This window comes from Brassica napus, chromosome C3 (assembly GCF_020379485.1).
Source record: "Brassica napus cultivar Da-Ae chromosome C3, Da-Ae, whole genome shotgun sequence".
NCBI lineage: Eukaryota > Viridiplantae > Streptophyta > Magnoliopsida > Brassicales > Brassicaceae > Brassica > Brassica napus.
Genome location: NC_063446.1, coordinates 31,024,029 through 31,046,899, shown reverse-complemented (window position 1 = coordinate 31,046,899; position 22,871 = coordinate 31,024,029). Strand labels below are relative to the sequence as shown.

The window sequence follows — 22,871 nt, the reverse complement described above, 5'->3', positions numbered from 1 at the left end:
CGATCCACCCACCGTGTAGGCCGTTTAAGTATTTCATGGTATTGATTGACGCATCTAGTAGATGGTCAAGTGTGTCTCTTTTGACGACATGAAATACGACTTTCGCAAAGTTCATTGCCCAGATAATAAACGTTCTCAGAGTATGCCATTAAGAAAGTATGGCTTGATAATGCTGGTGAATTTACTTCGCAAGCCTTTGATGATTATTGTATGTCAATGAGGATTGATGTGGAGCATCCAGTTCCCCATGTGCATACACAAAATGGCATGGCCGAGTCATTGATAAAATGGTTGCAGTTGATTGCAAGACCGTTAATCTTGAGAACAAAGCTCCCAATTTCTGTATGGGGTCATGCTATATTGCATGCGGCTACACTGGTTCGGTTAAGACCAAGTGCATATCATAAGTACTCCCCATTACAATTGGCATCTGGGCAAGGGCCAAATGTATCCCATCTCCGTGTCTTTGGGTGTGCGGTATATGTTCCGATAGCACCGCCACAAAGAACAAAAATGGGCCCACAAAGGAGATTGGGAATATATGTGGGTTATACGTCACCAAGTATAATAAGATATCTGGAATCAGTAACTGGTGATATGTTTATGGCACGATTTGCCGATTGCCGTTTTAATGAGGATGAATTTCCAGCGTTAGGGGGAGGAATTAGTAGAATTCCTAAAGAGATTACTTGGTGTACACCGTCGTTGTTACACCTTGATCCTCCTACGAATCAAAGAGAGTTAGAAGTTCAGAAAATTGTGCATTTGCATAATTTGGCAAACCAGTTACCAGATGAGTTCGCAGATACGAGAAGGGTGACAAAATCATGTATACCCGCTGAAAATGTTCCATCCAGAGTTGATGTTCCTAAAGAACAAACTGATGGAAATAAAATGAATGAATCTAGGGTTCAGTTAAAGAGGGGGAGGCCAGCGGGTTCTAAAGATAAAAATCCCCGAAAGAAAAAGAAATTGGATGAGCAAAATAGTAAGGTTCCAGAAGAACCTGATAGTGAAAAATGTCTGAAAGAAGACATAGATAAAGATGATCCAGATGACGAGAAGGAAACATAAAAGTATGAGATTTCCATCAACTACGCCCGAGATGAAAAAATACGGATCAGAAATAAGATAAAAGATGTTGATGGAATGTTCTCCTTTTCTGTGTCCAAAGAGATCGATCATGAAAATGATGATCCCGATCCTAGGTCCATTTTGGAATGTCAAAAAAGACATGATTGGGAGGAGTGGAAGAAGGCTATTCAAATTGAATTACTCTCCCTGAATAAAAGAAATGTCTTTGGACCTATACTCATAACGCCTGAGAATATAAATCATGTTGGGTATAAGTGGGTATTCGTGAGAAAAGTAAATGAGAAAAATGAAGTAACACGATATAAAGCCCGATTAGTTGCCCAAGGTTTTTATCAGAGACCAGGAATTGATTTTGAGGAAACGTATTCCCCGGTAATGGATGCAATTACGTTTAGATTTTTTATGAGCCTAACGGCGTCTAAAAATCTTGAGATGCATCTCATGGACGTTGTGACTGCATATTTATATGGATCGTTGGATAACGATATATATATGAAGCTCCCTGAGGGATTGAAAATGCCTGAATCATTGAAAGAAAAATCCAGGGAGATTTGTTCGGTCAAGTTATAGCGATCACTTTACAGATTAAAGCAATCCGGACGTATGTGGTACAATCGCTTAAGTGAATATCTTTTGAGTAAAGGATATGTGAATAATGTGATATGTCCATGCGTTTTTATAAAGAAACCGTCATCTGGCTTTGTGATCATTGTTGTATATGTAGATGACCTGAATATAATTGGAACTCAAAAGGAGGTTGATGATGCTCGAACTCATATGAAAGAAGAGTTCGAAATGAAAGATCTCGGCAAGACAAAGTTTTGTCTTGGGCTCCAGATTGAGCATCTCCGAGAAGGAATATTTGTGCATCAATCAAATTATACGAAAAGATTATTGAAACGCTTTTATATGGATAAAGCAACTCCTTTGAGTACTCCAATGGTTGGTAGAATTCTCGATGTTGAGAAAGATCTTTTTAGGCCATGTGAAGATAGCGAGAAGATATTAGGTCCTGAAGTACCTTATATGAGTTCTATCGATGGGCTGTTATATCTTGCAAACTGTACCAGGCCTGATATTGCCTTGGCTACTAACCTCCTAGCAAGATATAGTTCTGCTCCTATTCGCAGGCACTGGGACGGAATAAAACATGTATTCCGTTACCTCCAAGGTACAGTTGATTTAGGGTTAATTTATTTTAAAAAATTCGAGTTTGGTATGGTTGGTTTTGCAGGTGCAGGATACTTATCAGATCCTCATAAGGCTCGATCGCAAACCGGCTATGTTTTCACAATTGGTGGAACCACGATCTCTTGGTGTTCCCAGAAACAAACTCTGGTTGCGACATCTTTGAATCATGCAGAAACTATTGCACTTCACGAAGCATGTCGAGAATGTGTGTGGCTTCGGTCAATGAGTCACCACACAAGAATCAAGCGGAATAGTCAACGAGAGAGAGCCGACAAAAATATTTGAAGACAATTCGGCTTGTGTCGCTCAACTCAAAGAAGGCTACATCAAAAGCGACAGAACAAAACATATCCCTCCGAGATTTTTCTCATATATAAAGGAGCTCGAGAAAAATAAAGAAGTAGACATCGAATATGTACGGTCATGCGACAATCCAGCTGATTTGTTTACAAAAGTTCTTCCCACTACAATATTCCGAAAACACGTCTACGGTATCGGAATGCGGCATCTACGTGACTTGTGATGAGAAAACTATGTCTACTATTATCAGGGAGAGATTACGGCAGTGTACTCTTTTTCCCTTATCATGGTTTTTATCCCAATGGATTTTTTCATGACTAGGTTTTTAACGAGGCACTACGTAATATAAGATGGAAAATCAAGGGGGAGTGTTAAAGATAATGATTCTCCATCTTTCTACATGTATTGGACATTTGTCCTTACACAAAGTAACTTGTGCATCATCATCCTCCAGATGTCATCTTTATACTTTTGTCCTTTTCTTTATTGGTCTGCTATAAATAGCACACATTCCTTTTGATTTTGTAACGTGAAACAATAAGAAGAAATACAAATCAAATCACTCATATCTCTTTCTCACTGTCTTATCTCACTTTTCTTTTGTTCTTTTTAAATCATTATACAACAATAATATATTCACAACATAATTCAATATATTGGACCATTTATGGTGAGGGAAACTCTTGTGTTCCTAACCTTATGGTAGACGGATACTGATTAGTTTAAAATTTGTTCGATGAGTACAACGATAATATTTATGGGCTTTGATCAATAGCGTTTCGGGCTTTAAAACGATCAAACCCGTTGACCAAAGAACAAAACAAAGACTATTGATGTCCAGTGCGCGAGTTCGATTTTCTCCAGTCGCAAAATAAAAACAAGAAAAAGCAATGTTATGTCTCCGTCTCTCAGAGCAGGCGCGTGTAAACCCTTGAACGCGAACACGTTCTTCCTCTCTGTGCCTCCCTGAAACCTGATACTGTATGAAGAACGCAACAGAAGCTGCTTCCACTATCCTCTGAACAAGAGTTTGCTTCATGGGTCAGCAACTGCGTCGAGCCGTTGGGAAAGTCAAAGAAGTTGAGAGATTCCCATCTTCTACATCTAGGGTCGCCGTCGATCGGAGATCGTTTCCGAAGGAAGAGCTCACCGCCGCGAAATCACCGTCTACCGCCGCCGTTGACGGTGTTTCTGGTAAAAGGAAAAAAAAAACTTTAATTTTGTTATCTCAGCTTTTGGGTAATCGAAAGTTTTCTCCTTTATTATGAGGTATGATTCAATGGTGAATCTTGGGGTATATTTGTTAGATGAAGAAGCTCAAAGAACAACGAGTGATGATAATGTTCTAGAAGAACGAGACCCAAAGTACGATACAATGTTAAGTCAAATGGTGGGGAGGATAAAGTCTAAACCAGGAGGCAAGGCTGAGATGGGAGAGGTTAGTAGTAGTGTCTATCTTATCTAGAAAAGTTTATGCTTTTTGAGTTTTGATATTGATTTTATTACGTGCATTGATAGTTAATGTAGTAGCTCTAGTTTCACTCTTTTGGATTAGGTGTAGTTGTTTACTGAGAATGTTCTTGGAAAGGCTTATGAGTTGTCTTGAAGTTCAATATTCTGAAGTTTTTATTGTCTTGTAGCTGATTGATTTTTAAGTGAATGAGTTCAAAAATTTTCATGAACGATGCTGAGTTGCTTCCTAGTTCTGCTTAGAATTTTTGGGATATATGTTAAGCTTGTTAACCCTACGGTCTCTCCTATGCTCTAGAATAGTATATTGGATTGAAACAACGTATTGAACAACACCAATAGTATAGTTATGAGTAGGTGTGTGTTAGTTGTAGATTCCCTGGTATATAAACAAAGTTGAGACTTTGTCACTTATATGTAGGCATCAGTAGTGGAAAGTTCCAAGCGGCCACTTCCAAAGCTCCGGAACACAACTCCTGAATCAACAAGGTATGAGGAAAAACCGGTGCCTCAAGGAACGTTGAACGTGGCGCAAGTGAGACACATCATGCTTCTCTATCAGGGGAAAGCTCAGGATCATAGCGGTCCGATGAGTGTGGATGAGATAGCTAAAAACTACAGGATTGACGTCTCTCAGGTCAAGAAAATCACACAGTTCCTGTCTTTGCCTCCGGAGGTTACTGATAAGCAGAAGAAACGATATGAATAAAGGTAAAAAGGCTCTGTTTTGGTTCATTATAGAAAGTTTTGTGCGTCTGTGTGTAACACAGAACCAGAGATGACATTTGACTTTGATTTTTTTGTTTTTTTCTGTGAGCAATAATGTAAGACTGTGTAAGGTAAGAATACAAAGCTTTGTTTTTCAATTAAGTCAATGATTCTTTGAAAACAACAGTTACATATAAATGAAAATGTTAAGTGAAAGGCTCTGCATCTTCATGTTCCTCTGAGACTCAGCACAATCGGTGTCTCTCCTTCAGACTTAGGCTCTATCAAACAGTAGAAGAACAACTTTGATGGAAACTGAGGAACCTAATACCATCATCAACAGAACATACATCTACAAAGTCCAAACTCGAGACATAACTTAGATTTTTGCAAGAATTTTTTTCTTTTAACACTGTTTTTATTATGATAGAAACGGACTACAACTCAAAAGTAAAGGCGCACACGGGCACACAATACTAAAATTAGAAAAGAAGACCTATACTATAGGCAAAACATAAATAGATAAAATTAGAGAAGAAGACCTATACAATAGGCAAAACATAAATAGATTTTTGCAAGAATCTATGATCCCCTTCCATCACGAGATGGCTCAGTTATGTTAAAATGAATAGAGTCTCTGTGCCTGAATATAGAAATATTTAGGTTCTTGCAAAATTATGTTGCTCGTGTCACTCAGTATGTCCATGTGTACTCATCTTGGAAACGGAAACGGATACGCAGAAACGAAACATTCAAAACGTAGAAACGTGATTTTTTATTTTTTTTTTTGTTTTAAAAGTTTATAAATATATATAACTGATTAATATTTGCATTCATTTTTGTTAGGTTTAGTATATCTTTTTTGAAACTATATGTTTAGCATATCTTAAACTACAAATAAACAAATACTATTTTGTTTAATCATACAAAAATAAAATAAATCATAATTAAGCATCAAAGTTATATAAAAATTTCAAAATAATAAAAAACCAGTAATTAAATATTAAATAGCTTAACTAAAATAAAAATCATAACAGAAAGTCATAACAAATGCAAAGTTCTAACGTTTCCGAAATAGAAACGCGAGTTTCCAAAAGTTTCCACTAAGTTTCCAAACTGAGATTTTTAAGAAACGAGTTTCCAAAGCGTTTCCGAGAGATTTCGATTTCGAAAGGTGAAACGGACAATCAACCGAGTTTCAATGCAACATAGATACTCATGTCATGGTTATATTTTATTTTTATTTTTGTAAAGGACATCATGCCATGGTTATTTTCCTTTTTATTATCTTTTAACGGTTTTTATGGAAAGTAAAACTATTATGCGATGATTACGAATCCTGCTATTAAATTCATATCATTTTTTTCCAACTTAAGTAAGACTCCTGTAACACATAGCTCTAAATTTGAGAAAACAGCCCTTAAAACTCTTAACTTTCAAAGTAAACTAAAAAACCTATAACTTCTATATAAGCCAAAAAAAAATCTTCAATTTTTAAATACCGACCATTTCTCTTATATGTTGCTTATTCGGTATTTAAGAAATTTAAATAGTCAACTGTTAAACTCGAGTAACGGTCGTTGTTGGACCCAATTTTGGTCAATATATCAAATGGGCCGATATTGGCCTGGACCGCGCAATCCGGAACGAATAGGAGGCCCACGGTGAATATACGGAGAGATCAAATATCCGGAGATGGAGAGAACGGTTACGAAGATCGCGGAGCATAACGACTATAAAAGGAGATCAAAGATCAAGTAGAAAGGGAAGAGGATACCCTAGAGAGAGCTTAACACACACATCGACCTCATTTCACTTCGCTTTAAGTCTTTTCTCTTATCGATCTCATTTGTACCATTGGATCTCGTTTCTCTTACTGTATTCAATCTTATTCATCAATAAAAGTCTATCTTTGCCTACTGGAATCTGATTACATTGTTGTGTTCTAAAGATATCGTTGCCGGCATCATATTTTCTTCCCCAGATTAAACTCTTGATCACTATTAAATACTTAGTGTAGATTTTAAGATCTACATTTAGGCGCCGACTGTGGGGAAGATAAACGAAAAACGTCTTTGATAAGAAACCGATCTAAGTTTCCTAAGCGCGAATATGGATCCCAATCAAACACGATCTGACAACATCGAAAAAATCAGCCTCGATCTCTCCAGATCAGGGAAATCAACGTCGTCAGGAGGCGCCGTCCGAACCGCGATGAGTCAAAGCATCTTTTCCAGAAGACAGGTCGATTCCTCTAACGACAAACGACTCAATACTTTGCGACAAGCAACGTACAAATCAGACGTTGCACGTCCGAAAGGAATAACGCAGAAAGGCGAGACTAACTTTCCACGAACACGAAACCGTCAAGCTCGATATGCCCCACGACGATTGCCTTAGTTATCACACTAGAACTTGCGGGCACCATCATTTCAAAGATCCTCGTCGATACCGGAAGCGCTGTCAGCATCATTTCACGAAAGACACTGTGATTAATGAATCGAACGACTCTGATAATCAATAACGAAGCAACCCCCCCCCCCTTGTCAGTTTCGAAGGAGGCTCGGTTCAATCACTCGGAATCATACCACTAATCACTAAAACCCATGACATCGAACTAGAATCCAAGTTCACCGTGGTCGATCGTTTCATGCCCTTCGACGCCATCGTAGGGCACCCCTGGCTGCACCAGATGCGGTCGGTCCCCTCGATTTATCACCAGTGCATGAAATTCTTATCACCGGCCGGTGAGAAAACCATACGCGGGAGCCAGAAACAGTCCCGAGCTTGTTATATGTCCGAATTTCATAAAATACCCCGGCGAGAGGAGAATATTTCACTCGCGCGCGATCTCACTGTGAGAGATCCCGATAAAGATCTCTCAAGCGTTGTCGCCCTGGACGAAAGTTTCCCTGAAAAACGCGTCAATATTGGAAACGATCTCTCCCCCAAAATCAGTCGCGATCTGTTATCTTTCCTCAAGCAAAACATCAAAAAATTCGCATCGTATGCAGCGAACATGCCCGGGATCGACATCAATATTACCTCCCACGATCTAAACGCCGATCCGACGTTTAAACCTATCAAACAAAAACGGAGAAAATTGGGGCCCGAGCGAGCTAAGGCCGTAAATGACGAAGTCGACAAACTCCTAAAAAGCAGTTCCATTCGCGAAGTCCAATACCCCGACTGGCTTGTAAACTTGGTTGTAGTAAAAAAGAAAAACAGAAAGTGGAGAGTGTGCATCGACTTCACCGATCTCAATAAAACTTGTCCAAAAGATAGTTTCCTGTTACCACATATCGATCGACTGGTAGAAGCCACAGCCGGACACGAACTGCATTCCTTCATGGATGCATTTTCTGGCTATAACAAGATCCTCATGAACCCCGACGATCAAGAAAAAACAAGCTTCATCACTGAATGCGGGACATACTGCTATAAAGTAATGCCCTTCGGGTTAAAGAACGCTGGAGCTACCTATCAAAGGCTAGTAAACAAGATGTTTTCCAAACAACTCGGAAGAACGATGGAAGTTTACATAGATGACATGCTAGTAAAATCATCAAGATCCAACGACCACGTTCTTCAGCTCCAAGAATGCTTTAACATCCTCAATAAGTTCAGAATGAAGCTGAACCCTACGAAATGTACCTTCGAAGTAGCCTCCAGAGAATTCCTCGGATACCTCATGACTGAAAGAGGAATCGGAGCCAATCCAAAACAGATCGCAACGCTCGTCAATAGCTTACCCCCGAGATCGGTCCGACAAGTACAATGCCTCACCGGCAAAATAGCCGCGTTAAACCGTTTTATCTCTAGATCAACCGACAGATGCCTTCCGTTCTACAACCTGTTGAAAGGAAATAAAAAGTTTGATTGGAATGAAGAATGTGACTCCGCCCTAAAAGAACTTAAAGCATATATGAGCGATCCCCCTATACTCTCGAAACCAATCATGAGCGAAACCCTTTTCCTATATGTCGCAACCTCCGAACACGCAATAATCGGAGTGCTGATTCACGAAGAAAGTGGAGAGCAAAGACCAATATACTATGTAAGTAGATCATTGGTGGACGCCGATACAAGATACCCTGTGAAGGAGAAGCTAGCATTAGCAGTCGTGACCGCTGCTCGAAAACTGAGACCTTACTTCTAATCACACTCGACCACGGTCATGGCGTCACAACCTCTGCGAACAGTACTCCACAGTCCAAGCCAATCTGGAAGATTGGCAAAATGGGCAATCTAACTTAGCGAATACGGCATCGAGTACAAACCACGAACGAGCTCAAAAGCGCAAGTACTAGCTGACTTCGTTATCGAGCTCGTCCCGAAGGAGGTTGATGCGAGGTCAAAGACCGAAAAATGGAAATTACATGTCGATGGAGCCTCGTCAAAACAAGGATCCGGAATCAGAATATAGCTCTAGTCCCCGACAGGAGAAATGATCAGGAGAAATGATCGAACAATCATTTCACCTAGAATTCAACGCATCGAACAACGAAGCCGAATACGAATCCCTGATCGCGGGTTTATGACTCGCACGGAGCATCGGCGCATGGGAGATTAGCCCCTTCAGCGACTCAAAATTAGTCACAAGCCAATTTCACGAAGAATATGAAGAAAAGAATGAAAGAATGGAGGCATACCTCGCAGTTCTATGAGAAATCGCTCAGCAGTTCGATAAATTCGAGCTAAAAAAAAACACCAAGAGGGGACAATACGTCAGCCAATGTGCGTGACATCCCACTTCCTGAAAATTGCGACGATGTCGGAGAGTCCATTAATGGTTCTCGCCCTTTCAGTTTCACAATAAACCAAAAGGGTTGGGGGACAAATGTTGAACCCAATTTTGGTCCATATATCAAATGGGCCGATATTGGCCTGAGCCGCGCGATCCGGAACGAATAAGAGGCCCACGACAAACATACGGATAGATCAAAGACCCAGAGATCGAGAGAACGGTTACGAAGATCGCGGAGCATAACGACTATAAAAGGAGATCGAAGACCAAGTAGAAAGGGAAGAGGAAACCCTAGAGAGAGCTTAACACACACATCAACCTTATTTCACTTCATTTTAAGTCTTTTCTCTTATCGGTCTCATTTGTAACATTGGATCTCGTTTCTCTTATTGTATTCAATCTTATTCATCAATAAAAGTTCATCTTTGCCTACTGGAATCTGATTATATCGTTGTGTTCTAAAGATATCGTTGCCCACATCATCTTTTCTTCTCCAGATTAAACTCTTGATCACTATTAAATATTTAGTGCAGATTTTAGGATCTACAGCCGTTATATCCAATACAATGCTGTTTTAAAAATAATTTTGATTAAGAAAAATCTCAAATCGATTTCATCTTCTCATCGATTGCATCTTCTCAAAATCGATTTTAGAAGTAATCTCCGATGAAAAACATTACCTGTCGCCAGAGAAACCACTACCTCTGAAATCGATTTGGGGAAGATAAAATCGAATTGGGGATTAGGTTTTCGAGTGAGGAAATGAAATCGATTTGGGATTTTTCTTAGACAAAATTATTTTTAAAACGGCGTTGTATTATGCATAATGGATGTTACTCGAGTTTAATAGTTGATTATTCGAGTTTCTAAAATGACCGAGTCAACAAAATATGAAAATTAAACGGACCAATATTTTAAATTTAAAGAATATTTTTGCTCAAACACAAGTTAAAAAAAAAGCTTTTTTTTCTTTCATTCGAAAGTTCAGGGTTTTAATAGTTGTTTTCTCCACTAAATTTGTATTTATATAGAATCTATATATTCGAATCAATATTGCAAACGCATCACCATAAGATTGGATGGATTATATACAGCGACGTAAGTAGATATTAAACACTATAGTATGTGTTTTTATGGCTTTGGCTCCGGTAAGCTTATATATAGATATAAGTGTGCATTCATATAATGTTATAAAGGAGATAAGAGAAGAGTTGATGAAAATCAGACAATATCGATTTCTGGACGGTAGATAATATTGCATCTAACTAGTTATCAGTAGAATTTTGATAGTCAAAGTTGCATTCTTTGGAATCGAGCTTAGTATACTTTTTTTTTTTGTACAAGTAATTGACTTTTTTCCACCAAACCTAGGTGAAACATTTTATTATAACGTAATAACAAATCCAACTAGTTATCCTTAGAATTTCGAATCAAATTATATTTAACTAATTTTGTCAAAGTTGCACTTGCATGCATGTAGAATAGTTGACTTTTGTTACACAAGAAAATAGTTGACTTTTCTGCACCAAAACTAGGTGATCCCATATTTCTTAATCAAATTTTATACATAGTTTGGGTATGGGGCTCATAGGCCATCTTCTTTGTATACAGCGTCAAGGTACATTATGAATTAGAACGGTAGGAGAAATATTGTCCAATTCATCCATTTTTTTTCTGAATGAATGTTATTCAAACCAAAAATTTATTTTTACAGTGACTGCAACATTTAGTTGAGAGTTATGTTAAATCAGAATTTGAAAAGAAATAGAGAAAAGTTTTTTCATTGATAGAAAGGCAAGGCAGCCTTCAAAAAATAAAAGATTATCACATTGAAAACCATGTTTCTATGGTCATCGTATATATGCTACTTCCCCCATTTCTCGCAAGCTAGAAATCCAATTCCGAAACCAGCTTATAAATGATTTTGATCAGTGAAAGTGGCATGTTCGGAATCTCACCATGCCTTTGCTTGTTCCGTTCATTCATGATCTTTTTGCATAGTAAGCCATCATATATTTTCTATATATAACCAGTCTAAATTGACAAATTTTATATTCATTTCAAATATTAGCTTTTAATAATTTTTTATATCAAATACTATAATAATAAGTTGTCGACAGTTCATATTACTATAGTATTAATGATTCAACAAATTTTTTTTTTGGAGTACTTCATGTAGAACATAATAAATTGGAGAAACCAATTAGCTATTTCTCCCTATAACATTTTTTCAAACCCCGATAGATTTTCAACACTGTATTAGAACTCAATAAATCAGCATTTCAATGCTTTTATAGTCCTTCATCATATCCAAGGAAAAAGAACACCAAAACCAACAGTTTTCTTTTTTTACTTATCAAAAAAAAAAAAAACTGTTATCTTTCAAAACCAACTTATATACATTTTCAAACTCATCGGCGGATATTCAAAAATTTCTTATTAGAAACAAAAAGAGTACACTTCTTGTTTACTTATTCATACATATAAATATTACACATATATCAAACACTTCACAGTATTATCTTTGATAGCAAAGTTCACAATCTTTAGGGACCACCAGGACAGCGACATGGGCAGCAATATCCAGGGGGCGCCGGTGCACAACACACACACTGTGGACACATGCGAACTGGTGGTGACGGTGCCATCAGCTTACGCCCTCCAGGGCTTCCACCTTTCCATCAAAACATAATTTTCTCTCCATTAAAAAATTAATAAAAAATAATAATTTTCTCTCCATAAGAAAGCCTAAACATAGGGTAACATAGAAGATGGGAAAATTGAGAGATCAACTAGCTTACCTCCTAGATGCACACTAGCTGCTTGACATGGGAGTATTGGAGACAGGACCAGCGCAAGAACAAGAACATATAGGAGGACGCTGGATTTCGATGACTTGGTTTCCATCGCTGCTTTCTGATGATGCAACTCTCTTTTGAGTTCACATAGTAATTGTCAATCTCTTTAATTATCTACATGCATGATACATACCGAAATAAATACATCCTCTCATTATGGCAATTTGTTGACCTAGAGGTAGTTGCGGTGAGATGAGTTTCTTTTAGCGAGTAAACAATAGCGATATATTCATTTCTGCAAGGACATATATTTTCCTCTTACTATTCGTTGCATCAGAACAGTATCTATGATATTCTTTCAGAACTAATCTTTACAATGATATATTCAATAAACTAAAATATTATTATCAAGATTTAAGAATTTAAATTTTTTTATTTAACAATATTTTTAGTTAAACTTTTAATTTTAGTTCTTTTCATTATAATGTTTTCTTAAACCAAATAAAGTATCTTTAAATCTAAAAAATGGAGATATTCACATATAAACATGCTTTGGAAAATAGTTAATTTAATAACATAGTATATCTGTATTTTAATATCTAAATGAAATTCATAACTGACCAAAAAATAATATTCATATCCAAGAACAAAATGCATCTATGTATAAGCTGAACATGAGGACATTACACTTGGCTCATATAAATTACTTGTTTGGAATTCTTGGAAAATATTTTTTGTATTTTTGTAAATATAATACGGTTCTATACCCAATTCGTATGGTTGTAAAAAAAGAAAAACCGAATTCGTATGCATAATATGATATTATATAATATACAAATTTTACGTTAAAAACAAAATTTTAAGATTCATAAACCTGTAAATAAAAACTAAATTACAGACAATCTCTTTCTCCCATTAATTTACAAAAAAATAAAATAAATAAATAAATAAAAATAAAAATAAAAAATAAATTAAATTTGGTCCAAACGAATTGTATAAACCAACATTTTACTGAAAATTTTTTTTTGGGCTGGGCAAATAAATAGGCCAAATGTGTAGATTGGGCCAAGATTTATTTGCACAGTGGAATTAGGAAAAATGGCTTTTTTTCTATATGCCATTTTTATATCCAAACTAAAGATAATTGTTAAATATGACCTAAACTAAAAAAAAATAACTTGAATAGTATACCTAAATTCTGAATCGTGTGCATAAATCTATCTTGCCTAACATCGCGTTAGTCAACCGTTATTTTAGACAAAAACAACGTCGTTTTGTAATGGAGAACTCTTTTAAAAAGTTGTATTTGTTGAGAATAAAACCTTGGTCTAGCGGACATAATACAGTCTTTCTTACAACTGTGCTACGACATTTCTATTGTCACCTTATTAGATTTAAAAAATCTATATTTTAATTTGTATATTCTAAGGGGAAAATTATTTTTGTTTACAAATTTTAATAATTTCAAATTATAATTGCATCAATAGTTATCTAATTTTAATTTTGTTTACAAATTTTATTTAGAAATATTTTAAAATGACATTTTTCAAATAGTTATCTAATTTAAAATATTTGAATTTTAAAAATCTATATATAATAATGAGTATAATTTTTTTCTTAAAAATCAAACCTAACTTTTAAAATAAACAATATACACAAATCTTTTTTTTTGTCATCAACCAAAACAGACTCAATTAAGTCTCTGCAAACCACACTAGTAATGCACACAAATCTAACTTTTTAAGAGTTATAATTCATAAATTATTCAATCTAATTTAAAATCAACATTTCTCAAACAATTATCTAATTTAAAATATTATAAATTTTAAAAATTTAGATTTGTGTACATTGTTTATTTTAAAAGTTAGGTTTTGATTTTTAAGAAACAATTATAATCACTATTATATATAGATTTTTAAAATTTAAATGTTTTAAATTAGATAAATATTTGAGAAATATCATTTTAAGATAGTCCTAAATAAAATTTGTAAAGAAAACTAAATTTAGAAAACTATTGATGCAACTATAATTTTTAATTAGTAAAATTTCTAAACAAAAATAATTTTTCCCTTAGAATATACAAATCAAAATATAGATGTTTTAAATCTAATAAGGAGACACATGAAGTTTTGTAGCACAATGGTAAGTAAGACTGTATTATGTCTGCGAGACCTAGGTTCAGTTCCCAGCAAACATAACTTTTTAAAAAAATTCTCCATTACAAAATGACGTCGTTTTGTCCAACATAACGGTTGACTAACGCGATATTAGTCAAGGTAGGTTTATGCACACGATTCGAGTTTAGGTCTACAATTAAAATTATTTTTTTAGTTTAGGTTGTATTTATTCTTTATCTTTTGTTTGGATATAAAAAGACACGATACGAATAGTTGAAGTCGAAAAATACCATTTTCCCGTGGAATGAGAAGTAACGACTTAGACCTAGTGTTTTTTCTTTGTTGGGCCTCTTCAGCTAGAGATGTCAAGGTAGATGACCGCAACCTGCATATTACGTCCAAGTAACCCACTAGCTGGACGGGCCTAGAGATACATTTACAAACCGCAATTCGCTACTGGCCGATCTGCACGGACCAAAAAAAATTGAATCTGCTACGGGTTAGGCTACTTGGACGCGGGTTAGCGAGAAAATGGCCTTTTTTTGACCCCAACATTTTGTGTCGTGCCTTTTTATACCCAAACAAATCATAAGTGCAAAATCATACATGAACTAAGAATTTATTTAAAATTTTGACCCAAACTTTAATCCGTAGCATGAAAACCTACCTTGACTAACATCGCGTTAGTCAACTGTTATGTTAGATAAAACTACGTCGTTTTGAAATGTAGGAAAATTTTAAAAAGTAATGCTTGATGGGAATCAAACCATGGTACCGCGAACATAGTATAGTCTCACTTACCAGTGTGCTACGACACTTCTATTGTTTTCTTACAAATTATAATTGCATCTACGACACTTATGATTTGGTTGGGTATAAAAGGGCACGACACGAAGTTTTTGGGTTAGCTCACTTAACATTTCTACAAATAAGAATTTTGATAGAATTTAAAGATTATGAATAACTTGAGATACATATATTTTCCTAAAGATTATATAATCTATAACAAAAAAAAGGTTTAAGTCATTTAAAATACAAATGAAGAAATAGAAATGACAAGCATGAATAAGACATTTAGAAAAATCGCATTTCATATTTGTATAACATACATTAGGTTTTATGTTTCTTTTGGAAACTTTGTAATCTATCTATTACAACAAACACAAAGAAATGAATCTTGTAAATCAACTATCTCAACATTTTAACTTTTACTTGCTTAATATCATCTGATATAGTAGGAAAATGGATGTTTTTGGCTTTTGTATCTCAATTCATTATATATTAATGAATTGGTTATTCTCAACTTTGTTAATTTTTGGACACAAGTGTTAGATGATAATTAAAACGAACATATTATATGTAAATAATTTAACTGATAAGAGTAATGTAAAATATATTTGTTTAACTCTCTCATTTTTACAATTTTCTTACGAATGTTTTCAATTTAATACACTAATTTATATCTTACAAAAAAAAATTGATTTTTTTAAAGTCAAATTCATTTTTTTTTGTAACACATTCTAAAATGATATCCATGGCATAAAACTACATAACATATTCTAAAATGATGTTTATACATGAAAATTACATAACATATCTTTAACAGGCGGTTGGCCCGCAAACCCACGGCGAAGTGGGCTTGGACATATATATATATATAAACTGCAACCCGCAGTGGGCCGCACAGCCCATAAAAAAATTGAACCCGCTATGGGTGAGAATACTTAGAAGCGGATTGGCCCGTCTGACATCTCTATTTTATTCACTCATAACACTAATTAGTGTGAAAAGCACACCATTTTAGTGTAATTTTAACATTTAAAAAAAAATTCTCCAACTGCAACACCAACTTTATACTAAAACTGTATTTTGTTATAAATCCAATGGTGAATGTCCATAACCAGGCTTGTCCCAATACATAGAAGATAGAGAGATGGCCGAAACCCTAGAGAGAGGAGAGAAAGAGAGAACCGACTTTAGAGAGAGAGAGAGAGAGAGAGAGAGAGAGAAAGAGAGAGAGGCGGCCACACACACAAGACTAGGAGAAAAGGAAACCGTATTTCCTTTTCCTTATAAGTTTATGTTTTAGTAGTTTTCCTAAATATAGATGGATTAGGATATGTACTCTTTCTATTTATCTTCACCTTGTAATCCTTATATAAAGGAACCCCCATTGATCATTAATAATAACACATAAATATTCAGAATTAAAACCTTTGTTTTACAACACGTTATCAGCACGATAGGCTCCCAAAAAAACATGAGAAAGAAAATCGCCAACCCCTAACCCTAACCTAAAATCCGTCACACATAAACCCTTAATCCGGCGCAACTTAAAATCGATCGATCTCTCAAACCCTGAGGAGCCAGACGACGATCCACATATCATCTTGAAGCCCTTGACGAGACGAATCCATCAGCGCAAACAGTTCATCGATCCAATCTCAGACGCGCCCTCATGCTCAGCTACAATACGCGTCACCGTTTTACTTTTGGAACCCTAATCCGACTACCTCAGCACACATCTGCGACCAGATGCCAAACCGTCCGAGACAGCTCGCGACCGTTCCCAGCTCGCGACCCGATAAGGAGCCAGCGTCCGTCCACCTGCCGATAGAGGTTCAGCTCACTTGGTGGTCCTATTCAACCCTACAAAATAAAGGTAATTCAAAATCTGAAAACAAGAATTGAATCTGGTTGTTTTGTAAAGATTGTAACCCTAAAATATAATCTCTAAAACTAAAAGCCATAGGTTAATAGATCAATCGCTATGAGTAAATCGAAGCTGTATAAGTTCGATATAAACCCTAAAAACGAGATTGATCCATTGATCAATTAAAATCAAAACCTTAAAGGTTTTTGAATATCAAATCAAATCCCTTTGATTAAAGATCAAAGTTTTTCGAAATCCCTAAAACCCTAATTCGAAAACTATTAAAAACTTACTGATTAATTGAGATTAAAATTGATCACCTTGAAATCAAAATTGTTTGATTAATAAAATCAAAACCCTAAAACCCTAAATTGAAAATTGATTTTGAAATTGAATGAATATTGGTTGATAATCTGAGATTTTATGATTGATAGATTGATTGATAGATCTAATTAAAATCTTAAGGCCTTGAAACCCTTAATCTCGATTTATATTCCTAAAGGCCTTGAAACCTTAAATCTCACATTACTTGAAAGAATTGATTTAAAGTTTAGGAATATTTACATATTGAATGAGAGTTAGGTTGCTAGATTTCTTGATTCTAAAATCTAATATTACCAACCTAGAAATTGGTAAAACCTAAGAGATATGCAACTAAATGCATCTAGATTGATAATCTCATTTAGTATGATTGAATGCATTTAAATTGATTATATTGCTTGCATTATATGGCCGTGTTGCCTTGCTTGATTGAGAGCCGTGTGGCTTAGTGCATATCTAAGTGGCCGTGTGGCCTAGTATCCGGATGGTCATATGACCCGGATTGCATTATGATCCAATCTCTAGGATTGTTGTATCACACTATAATGGCCATGAGGCCTAAGCATCACAATACGTGACCGTGTGGTCCAATAATCATATATATACTTTGCATTCTCGACTTGTCTCGCACCATGGTCGAGTAGTAAATTGTTTTGGTCGAGAGATTTATGAAATCATATGCACTAATTGTTCTGAATTAGTTGCACTCTAAATCAAGAATTGATTAATAATATGATTTCAGATGCCGAGATTTGAGCCTTTGGATTATGCCATCCTAAATCTCTCTGGAGATAATTATCCAGAATGGGAAACGAACACTTCAATTGCCCTGAAGTCTAGAGGATTCAGGAAATGTATCATTGATGGCAATAATGCAATTGAAAGTGAAAAGCATAGAGCCATAACAATTATGCGCTATCATCTCACTGAGGAACTGAGAAATCAGTATGAAAATATTGAGGATCCTTATGATTTTGGATAAAGCTAAAATCCATATACTCAATGGAATTATGGCCAAAATCCATGAATGATTGGAAGATTCTCAGGTTCCAGGATTTTAAATCCGTGGAAGAATATAATTCTGCTCTAATGAAAATAGCCCATAGTCTTGAACTATGTGATGAAGTGGTTACAAATAATGATTTACTGTATAAAACATATTCCACATTCCATCCAAAGGATCAGTTGCTATTACATAAGGCTAAAGGTTTCACAACATATAACGACCTATTGTCATACCTATTGGCAACTGAGCAAAGAAAGCAGAAAGTTAAAGATACCATTAACAGATTTGAGATACATTGAGCAACGAAACAGTGAGATGAGACCTCCTGAAGTCAATGAGGCTAAGAATGATAAGGAGGAATCCAAGGAAGCCGTGTGGAAAAATATAGATTGTGAGGCCGGCTTATACATTGACTAGAGAAAGATCTCGACATGATAATTTTATTTTAAGTCTATGAGTTTGTGATTTGCTTTTAAACCTATTTAATGTTTCACGCTTTTATATATATAAAAGAGTTTGTTTTGATTTCATTATATCTTGTCTGATCTTACTTGAACATATGAATGTTTTTATTGATAAAGAGTTGCCTAAAGGGCATAATATCAAGTAAGAAATCGTAAAAGGGGTATAGTAAGCCTAATAAAGAAACTATGGCTAAGGCATTGCCTACAAGGCATTATACACACCCAATGATATGTGACCCATTGAGTTATAAATGGTTTCCAAATAGAAACAATGGGCAAAGAAGGAAACAAGTTCCTTCGGATTTAAGGAAAGAGAAAAAAAAATGCCTAAGACCTTATAAGAAAGTGGTCACTATACCTATGATCTCTACGGATTTATACTATGCCGAAGATCAGTATGACGAGAGGCAAGAGCCGTGGTGATCATATTGAGATACACCACAAAAATTATACACTATATGGCATGATAGGATTAGGCATCCTAGTCTAAAACTTGATGCAAAGATTAATATTGAAAAGGCACAAAGAGTTATCCCATAAAAGATCTCACGTTATGAAACATGTACACAAAGGAAAACTCATTAAGGCTTTATTGTCCTAAGCACCACGAAATTATAGTATGTTCATGAGGGGGAGAGAGGATAAAACCCTAAATCCATGATCACACTACAAATTCGTGAAGCATGGTATAGAACCATGTTATAAACGACTTGGCCGTATAGTGCAGGCTTGACCGCACACAATCTATTACCTATAAAGGTTCGGCCATGTAAAACCATTATCTATAAGGATGAGATTATAAAGTCTATAAGCTTGGGGACATTATGAATTTACATGTATAGAATGATAATATGCATCAGGCCATATAAGTGAGCATAGATATTCCCATCTCAGATTATATATGGGTCATAAAACCAGACATACACCATCTTAAGAGATTTTGAATAAACCACCACATACATATGTGTGTCGTCTAAGATGGAATCTCAGAAGAGGATTGGGAATATATAAGAATAAGAACTTTCTCCACAAATTCAAAACAACCGTGAGCCAAAATATGGGTGATCAAAATAGTGGCTGCATGAAACAAATGAATCCTGATATTCAATATTAAAGGAGAAAGATTATAAGCTGGATAAAGAAAGATTAAAAAGTAAAAGAATGATAAGAATGGTTTTAACAATCATTGTCTTGGCAAAGATCCTCGTACTAGAGATTATGATTTAAGACGTCCAAAGAAAGATTATACAAAGTTAAATAATCGAGATGCCAGACACTGACCCGAAAAAAGAATGACTAACCAGCTTAGCACCAAACGAAATCTAATGTCCTAGAAGAGGCATAGTCAAGTTGCTATAGAGTTTATACAAGATAGACCAAGTGTTCCATAAGATAAAGGAATCTCGGATAGAAAAGAATGGTGCATAGAATACAGATCCGAGATTATAAGAGAAACTATACCAGACATTGAGAAAAGGCTGCGCAGCTACACATCTAAGGTACCAAACCATGTAGTCTTGGGACGCCAAAGCTACTAGGTAACAAAGGTCCTAGATAACAAAATCTCAAAGTGATTAGATCATGTCTGGAACATAATGGAACCACATATGAAGGTGTTGACACACACATGAATGTTATATAAAAGATGCATAAGAGAATAGCACTTGAACATAAAGAGATAAGTGAGGATCATGAACCCACGAATGAGTACTCATACAATCATAAAGATCATACAATCATAAAGATCATACAATCAGAAAGATAAAAGTGGAGGTTCAAAGTATCTAAAGGAGAGATGGGCGTATTGGCTATATACATATATAGAAACGACATCTGATAAAACCAGTAAAATAGATGGATCTTGTGAGATAAAGAAACCGTGAGAAAAGGCACATGATCACGAGGTCTAAAGTGTTCATGTTTCCTAATAACAGCATTAGATCATAGCTTGTTACATAAGGTACTCACAGAGATCAAAGGAACAGATTATAAGGAGATGAACTCCTATGTGGTGGTTGCTGCTACAAAATTTCGAAATTAACAAAAGGTTTGGTCATAATAAAATAGTTAAAATGATGAAGTAAAGCAGCATATGGATCACTGGATAAGATGAAAGAACAGCTTCGTTCCTAAGCTGATTCATGGACTGAAAAGCAGCTGCATATAGTATGTAAAAGAAATTGATCACAACATGATCTTGGAGTTGTATAAAAGACAACCCAATAACAGTTCATATATTTATAAAGATTCGATATTCCTTGTGCTTATACTAAACCTAAAAGAGGTTAGAAGACTGATACAGAACAAATCTGTAGGCGTCCGACCCTTATTCTTCTTGATCACGAGCTAGAAAAGATCAACCATCAGGTTGCAATCCGACATCAGATCCCTTAAGAATCCAGCATAGCAGAATAGTTTACTGCTGTTGTATGACTTACTCCCACAAGGCTTTGTCGTGAGGATAAGAGGAGATGTTTAATCTATCTTTCCCTGTCAGATATAAAGTATTGTAGTCCATAAGCTCGTGAAAGCCGAGATTCATGACCTAATAATGTATACTTAGCGTGTGATATGATCCACAGCAACTGAGATCATGAGACGACATCATCATTATTAAGATAGGAATTCAAAAGAATAATGAGTACCACATTACCAAAGGCAAAAGAGACCAATGTCCACATATGAGATCCATGAGTGTGTTCGGCCAAAGAGCCATAACTTAATAAGAGATTATAAAACTCACAGCAATGATCATTGATCTTGAACACTCATGAGACAAGTAGTAGACATGTATAGACGAGGTCTATCACCCAAACATGGATCGGCCAGATTGAAACATGGTCGAATGGTAACCAAAAATCGCCAAAGTAAAGAGTTTGACAGTAGACAAACACGTCTAGACCATGGACACATGCAAACACGATTTGCAAAGACCAAATAGTGATCTCCGAGGACAATATGGTTCACATTGTTTAAACCACGTACTTTACCGCGACACTCGATGTCAAGAGACATGAGAAACGACCTAAGAGGTCGAAGTAGTCTAGTTACGGCTTAGTAATGAAACTAGCCGATTACTCCCATCCTATATATACAGGAAAGATCACGCATCAGATGCGTAGAATGTAGAAACCTACAGTGAGGTTCACATCAGGGGGAGTAGTGCGTGTTGTACTTTTTTTCCTTCATCATGGTTTTGTCCCACTGGGTTTTCCTGATAAGGTTTTAATGAGGCAACATGAAGCGTACTACAAATCATGTATGGTTATGGCATCCAAGGGAGAGTGTTATAAATCCAATGGTGAATGTCCATAACCAGACCCGACCCAATACATAGAAGATAGAGAGATGGTCGAAACCATAGAGAGAGGAGAGAAAGAGAGAACTGACTTTAGAGAGAGAGAGAGAGGCAGCCACACACACAAGACTAGGAGAAAAAAAAAATCCTATTTCTTTTTCCTTATAAGTTTATGTTTTAGTAGTTTTTCTAAATCTAGATAGATTAGGATATGTACTCTTTCATTTATCTTTATCTTGTAATCCTTATATAAAGGAACCCCCGTTGATCATTAATAATAACACAGAAATATTAAGACCTAAAACCTTCGTTTTACAACATATTTTTAATTTTTATATTATTAAATTGAAATTTTTATCGTTCTCAAATATATATTATCGATACAGACAACAAACTGGTTAGGCCGTCGCGATTTCGAACATCGATACAGCAAGAAAAAAAGGTCTTATTATTGTTAAAAATAGTACGGATTGCGGATTCAACTGTTAATTCGAAGTTTGTGCTCGTGAGTCACCGCGTAAAGGCAATGTTCTTTAACCAAAACAAATAAATAAATGATGACATTAAGCCTGAACTTATTGAACTCTAGTCCGACGATAACCTAGTTAATTACAAGGAAAACATAATTAAGTACATATCAAATATTCATCATCGACTGAAACTACACACAAAGATCAAAGTCAACGACCATTTGAATCATAAG

General features: G+C 35.6%; 2 protein-coding genes across 2 annotated transcripts; one reads left to right on the top strand and one right to left on the bottom strand.

Annotated features, from left to right (window-relative positions):
* The first annotated feature begins 3,337 nt into the window (after positions 1–3,337).
* On the top strand, positions 3,338–4,926 carry LOC106389376. Its single transcript, XM_013829603.3, has 3 exons — positions 3,338–3,780; positions 3,894–4,024; positions 4,478–4,926. The coding sequence occupies exons 1-3, from the start codon at positions 3,624–3,626 to the stop codon at positions 4,763–4,765; spliced, it is 576 nt and encodes a 191-aa protein (XP_013685057.1). The 5' UTR covers positions 3,338–3,623; the 3' UTR covers positions 4,766–4,926.
* A 7,007-nt stretch (positions 4,927–11,933) lies between these two features.
* Positions 11,934–12,440, bottom strand: LOC106386522. The gene is made up of 2 exons (XM_013826351.2): positions 12,313–12,440; positions 11,934–12,185 (listed from the first exon to the last, which is right to left on the bottom strand). The coding sequence occupies exons 1-2, from the start codon at positions 12,416–12,418 to the stop codon at positions 12,058–12,060; spliced, it is 234 nt and encodes a 77-aa protein (XP_013681805.1). The 5' UTR covers positions 12,419–12,440; the 3' UTR covers positions 11,934–12,057.
* Between the last annotated feature and the right edge of the window lie 10,431 nt (positions 12,441–22,871).

Bases quoted from the DNA above. Each gene is read 5' to 3' on its own strand.
- LOC106389376 (XM_013829603.3), top strand. From the start codon at position 3,624: ATGGGTCAGCAACTGCGTCGAGCCGTTGGGAAAGTCAAAGAAGTTGAG. The intron at 3,781-3,893 runs GTAAAAGGAAAA...TATATTTGTTAG, and splicing joins CGCCGTTGACGGTGTTTCTG to ATGAAGAAGCTCAAAGAACA. The intron at 4,025-4,477 runs GTTAGTAGTAGT...ACTTATATGTAG, and splicing joins GCAAGGCTGAGATGGGAGAG to GCATCAGTAGTGGAAAGTTC.
- LOC106386522 (XM_013826351.2), bottom strand. From the start codon at position 12,418: ATGGAAACCAAGTCATCGAAATCCAGCGTCCTCCTATATGTTCTTGTT. The intron at 12,186-12,312 runs GTAAGCTAGTTG...TTTGATGGAAAG, and splicing joins AGCTAGTGTGCATCTAGGAG to GTGGAAGCCCTGGAGGGCGT.